Source organism: Mandrillus leucophaeus, unplaced genomic scaffold, assembly GCF_000951045.1.
Source record: "Mandrillus leucophaeus isolate KB7577 unplaced genomic scaffold, Mleu.le_1.0 Scaffold5, whole genome shotgun sequence".
In the NCBI taxonomy this organism is placed as follows: domain Eukaryota; kingdom Metazoa; phylum Chordata; class Mammalia; order Primates; family Cercopithecidae; genus Mandrillus; species Mandrillus leucophaeus.
Window position 1 is genome coordinate 11,714,457 of NW_012105364.1, and position 6,000 is coordinate 11,720,456.

The following is a 6,000-nucleotide window of genomic DNA, read 5'->3' on the forward strand; positions in this document are numbered from 1 at the left end:
AAGGACAAAAGTCTAACAGAAAAGGGAAATAGGGAGCAGGCTGTTGAGAGAGAGAGAGAGGTTCATTTTGAAATGATAAAGAATGATAAGGGACGATAAAGCCTAACTGAGGTGACATTTAAGAAAAGACCAGCAGTTCAGGAAGTGAACCATGTAGAAAACTAGGGAAAGTGTATCTGATGGAAAGAACAGAAAATATAAAGTCTGTTAGGTTGAGAAACAATGAGGAGATCAGGGAGTTTGCAAGAGAGGGAGGGAAAGAATAGTAAGGAATGAAATACAAGAAGTCGTTGGAGACCCCTTGAAGTACACTAGCTTTTATTCTGAATGTGATGGGAAGCCATTGGAGGATTTTTAGCAGAGGTATAGTAATGATCCAAGCAGGAGATCATGGAGACTTGAACCAGGTTTATAGCACCAGTGAGAAGTGGTTAAATACTAGTTATATTTTGAATGTGGAGATCACTGGGTTTGCTGATGGTTTGAAAATGAAAGTTGAAGAAAAATAAGAGTGCAAGATAACTCGAAGGTTTTTGACTTGAACAACTGGGAAGGGGAAAGACTTAGGAAGAAAAAGTTTGAAAGGGAAGATTAGGAGTTTGGTTTTACATATTAAATTTGAGATACCTGTTAATTCAACTATAGATCTGGAGTAGGCATTTGGTTATGAGTCTGGAAGTCACAGAAGAGGTCTGAATTGTTAAATTACATGTCAGTAGGATATACATAGACACATGGTATTTAAAGTTAAGGTTATATCTATGGTATAGTCTTCTTTAGCAAACTCTAAAAACAGTGAAAATTGCCTAAATTCTTAGCCCTAATCCTCACAGATGAGGTAAACTGCCTGAATTTTTTATGTCATAGTAATGTCACAGGAATGAGATTAAAAATCTCAAGCTTTTGTTTAGAGGTTGTTTGCTAGGAAGAGATAAAGAAAGGTCTTCATTCATTCATAAGAAATGTAAGGCTTCTGTGAGATACATGATTCTGAAAATGCATTTATTCTATGCTGGTATCTGTGAGTTCTGCTAATTATTTCCCTACAATACGTTTTTTTTTTTTTTAAATAATATATAATAGTCATGCTAATATAATGAAAATATAGGATGGTTTTTACTTATTTTCAGACCCATTTCTTTTAACTATTAGTATTTCTGTGGTAGTACCTGATGATGGAATTATTAGCTACATCTTCCTCTTCGCCATAGATACTGATAAGTTTCTGTCTTTTGTCACTCTGTAATGCCAGCATAGTTGGGTGTCTTTGATGCTTTTCATCCAGGTAAATTTTGTGAAGCATGTCTAGCATAAGCTAGTAGCAAATTATTTCCCTTGCTAGAAAGTAAACACAAAAATTAACATGAAGTCAATTGAACTCCTTTCCAAATAAATTCTGTAACAATTTAGAGCTGACCATCAGACTTAAATAAATAAATAATAATTATTGTTGTAAAAGTAACAATTTAGTTTAGGGCTAAGAGAAGATAACGTTGCCTCTCTCAGGCTTCTGTTATTCAAGTTCTAATACTACAACTCCAGTACTTCTTCACATACTACCTTCACACAATCAATTTTATATGGAGAAAAATAGAAGAAAAAGATGGTTCTGTGTTCTGTACATGTAACCCACACATATGTCACGCAGTCTTACTGGCTCTTTATCATTACCAAGTACAATTACTCAGCTACTGTCTCACTTTATATACTTGGCCTTCATGGGTCCTGTATGTATAGATATATAAATGTATATATATTTATATATAGCATATATATTTATACATATTTTATATATAGGTATATAAAGAGGTTAAATATGGAAAGTCAATATAATATAGAAGTATGCTTATAAAATCTGATGACATCTAAATATTCCTTCAACAAATATTTATTGAACAACTGATGCGTAGCGCTGTTTTGGTGTTGAGGATGCAGTGAAAAATAAGGTAGGCAAGGTACCCGCTGTCATGGAACTTAATAGATAAAGTATAATAATTTTAGATATTAGTAAGTGATATGAGGAAAATAAAATGGGATAGGCAGTTACTGATTGTGGGGAAGGGCTGTACTTTACATATGGTGGTCGGGAAAGGCCTCTCTGAGGAAGTAGTTTTTGAATGGTTCCTAAATGATGGAAAGATTCAGTTTAACAAAAGAAATAGCTACTGCAGAAGTTCTAAAGCCAGAATAAGATTGGTAAGTTTAAGGGACAGAAAGGAGACCATCTTACTAGAGAGAGTGACTTGAATGGAGAGTGCATTATGAGAAAAGTTTGGGGAGAGGGAGAGACTATATCTGGGCAAATCATGTAGGATCTTGTGGAGGGAGATAACGTCAGACGTCATTCAAATAGCAGTGGTAGCCACAGGAGGACTTTAAGAAGGGTAGCAACATATTTTTTAAACTTGGAATTTAAATAATATCACTCCATTTGCTCTGAGTCAGATAGACTCTAGAGTTACAATAATCCAGGCAGGATGTGATGGTGGTGTGGAGAGTAGCAGTGAAAGCGGTGAAAAAGAGCAGGGTTGATAATTGGATTGTGAAAAAGGAGGAAGTAGTAATAATTTCTAGGTTTTTGGCCTGATGATGTGACAGGATGGTGATGCCATTTATTGAAATGGAGCGGACCAGGATGGAGCAGGAAAAGAAGATTGGGGAAGGAAATAAAAGTTAGAAGTTTTGAGTTTGAGAATCCACGTGAAGAGTACAAGAAGGCAGTTGGATTTGTGACAGGTCAGCCCAGATGTGATTTTATACATTAACAGGTTGAAATTTGTCACATAGATGTTAAGGAACTAGAACCGTTGTCTTCTGAGCCCTGTTTTAATCTTTAGTTTACTATCATACTCTATAAATATTTTTCTTTAGATTCACTTTAAACTGTTTTAGTAACTGGATTCTTCTGGGAGTCACGTTATCTGTGTTTCAGGAGTTAAATAATTGGAGAAACCACCCAAGAATTATGTAATGTCATTTTATTTATGCATATGTTTTAATTGTCTTGATTATTTTCTTCTAGATGAAGATGAAGATGATGAAGATGAAGAAGATTTTGAGGATGATGATGAGTGGGAAGACTGATCTATATATTATATATATATATATATATTTTTAAGGTGAAATACTAAACTCTACTTTCTGTCTGTGGATTCTGTAAAATTATCATGTAAATGTTCTACCAATTTGCTGTATATTTTTGTTGCCTTTTTTGCTTTTTTTTAATCTGTGCAATACCTCATTTAATCTGTAAAGGTTTGTCGTAATCCTCTACAAAGCTACTCCCTGTTATTGTGTGCAAGTTTACACCAGGATGCTCACTTGATTTGTGAATATTTTTCATTCCATCAACAAGGGAGTTTAAATATTATATGTGAGACTGACAAAAACCTTAATGTAATTTACTTATAATGCCAGAAGGAAAACACTATTTTCATACCCTACTTTTTCTGTACCTAAATTTTCTTAAAAAAAAAAATCTAGTATAGCACTACATTCTTTTTTAAGTGATGCAAACCTTAGTTTCTTTAGCCCCTTTATTTTGAATACAACGCTACATATGAATGTTGAAGCTGATACATTGCACAGTTCTGTAGATATCACTACACCGATGCAGTTTCTCAAATTTTAGCAATATGCTCTACGTAAAATCACTACAGAGATACTAGTGGGGAAGATGAGTAACACACCTCTTACAGCAATACTGCCTGTTATTGGTATAGCAGTGGTATTTGCAGACTGGGATCATAAGGAGCCCTTACATACTTGTTATTGACTGAGTTTTATGCTGTAGCAAATGTGGCAGGCTCTTTTTGGCAAGATTTGTGAAAATTTTTTTGGTATTACTCTGAAACAAAATTTAAGTTGGAGTTTGGGGGATTTAGGGAGTAGTTTTCATTCTACATGAACTGAAATAATATGATTACTCCAATATTTGGTTAAAAATACTGTACAAATCAGAATAGTACTAAAATACTGTGGAATTTTAGCATTTTTATTTTGCACTTTGTGTGGATTGAGGTATTCAGAAATACCAACCATAAAAATCTAATCTAGTTGGCAAAGATATGCATCAAAGCACAGAACCTAACATGCATTTATTTTGATAATTTTTGAGGGTTTTTGTCAAATAGCATGTGAAGGGTTACATTTTTCTTAAGATTGGTGGTCCCAATGTCAAATTTCTTGGAACACATAACTGAATGATAGATTTTTTTTTTAAAGATAAAACTTTACAACCTGCACATTTGTTATGCATACTAAATGGTGTGTTAAAAGTAGGGTTTCTTTGCCTCTCTACAGTACACTAATCTGCCTAAAGGTGGTTGTTTCATATTTATAATGCTAATTGTCATACCTACCTACTTTAAATTTTAGGTAGAAAATTATCTGATTTAAATACAGACACATATTTTTCTCACATTGAGTCATATGCATAATGTAGTTCCAAATGTATTTCATTACTATAGTCACAATATCCAACTAAAAATTACGCTATCTAGAATTGTACCGACCAAAATCTAGTATTGGCAGATCTTGACAGGCTGGACCTGCAAGATATGGCTTGAATTTTAACCATTTATTACATAATCTCTAGTGATCATGCATCTAGTTATCATAAGAAATAATTTAAAAGGTTTTGTTGCTGAAAGCAGTAAGTGGTGCAGTAAAATAGTTAAGTTATTCAAAGAATGTTATCTTTCTTGCAAGAGTAATTTAAGCACATGGGAAAGATTCTAGACTTTTTGTTTCTTGCAACAACAGTGCCCTCTGCTGCTAGAAACCTTTTTCTACTTACTATCATTTTTATTGTGGCTTGAGCTCAGTGAATCTGGTGCAGATGAGGCTGGACAACTACTAACCAATAAAATCAGGAATTTGTACAAAAGTTAAATGGGATATTATACTTATTTCAAGTAATGTTAATTAAAATTTTTTTTTTCTTTTTGACAATATAAAAAACATTTTAAATTTCCTAGAAATGTCTTCAGGGTAAGGCCAGTTTAAGATCTCTCTTAACTTTTGGCCAATAAATCCTAGATTTTCCAGCTAACTTTGGTGGTAATAAATATTTATCAGGAGCTTCTCTCAGCAGAGAGTATCCGTTCTTTGAATTCGAAGCACAATTTTAAACATGTAAAATGGACATATAATTTGCCAAAGGTAATTGGTTTACTCTTTTTTTCTTAAAGAAAAAAAAGACATTGGTTGTTGTTGCAAAAAGTCTAAATTACTATCGGTTGAAACACAGCAGCTGTGGAGTTCAGTCCAGGCATGAAGACTAAATCTGCTTTACCAAGTAAGGCGTAAGGTTGCATGTTTCAGTCCTCTACCATCCTGCACTGTGAGCAGCACTATACCTGTGCGTTGTCTGAAAGCCTCCTGTATATTCTCCAGCTAAATGGTCGTCTGGTAGCCTTTGCATTTAACAAACTAGCATGAGGCTTTTTATATCTAAATGCTACGTGATAGACAATTTCAGCTAGCCACATATTGTATGTATGAGATTCATAAAGACTTTCAATCATTTCATTTTCAAACAACTGAAATTTTGTTTAGTATGTGAATTCTTTTTTTGAAATGTATAGTGAATAGGATGTTGCACTGGTGGCAATTCATCATGGAGCATAATAAAATTAATTTGACCCAAATAGTATAAAATAATGTGTTTTATTTATTGTCAAAAGAGTCAAATAGGTTTAAATGTTTTTTAACTGTATAGCGAAGGGTACACAGCAATCAATGATAATGGTTGATGTTTTCAGCAGACTGCATGCCCTGAGAGTTAGAGTGTGCCATTAAATAAACATGGTAAGCAGGAGAATGTTACACCCTGTTCTGTTGGGAAACATGACAGCTGCTCAGCAGCTCCCCTAGAAGCCACTGCTGTGGTTTACAGAGCATTCACATTGCAAGGTCAAACTGTTTGGAACTCTGCCACATACCAAAAATGTTGAAGATTTCTAAATCATAATGATATTGGAGTTTACTGGTAGTTTC

The 6,000-nt window shown here is 33.9% G+C and overlaps 1 protein-coding gene across 1 annotated transcript in view; it reads left to right on the forward strand.

Annotated features, from left to right (window-relative positions):
* Positions 1-5,654, forward strand: part of WASL (Wiskott-Aldrich syndrome-like) — a 66,440-nt gene extending 60,786 nt beyond the window's left edge. Inside the window, exon 11 of the mRNA XM_011995945.1 lies at positions 3,023-5,654. Within this exon, the coding sequence (XP_011851335.1) occupies positions 3,023-3,084 (62 nt within the window). The 3' untranslated portion in view covers positions 3,085-5,654. The remainder of the gene's footprint in view (positions 1-3,022) is intronic.
* The last annotated feature ends 346 nt before the right edge of the window (positions 5,655-6,000 follow it).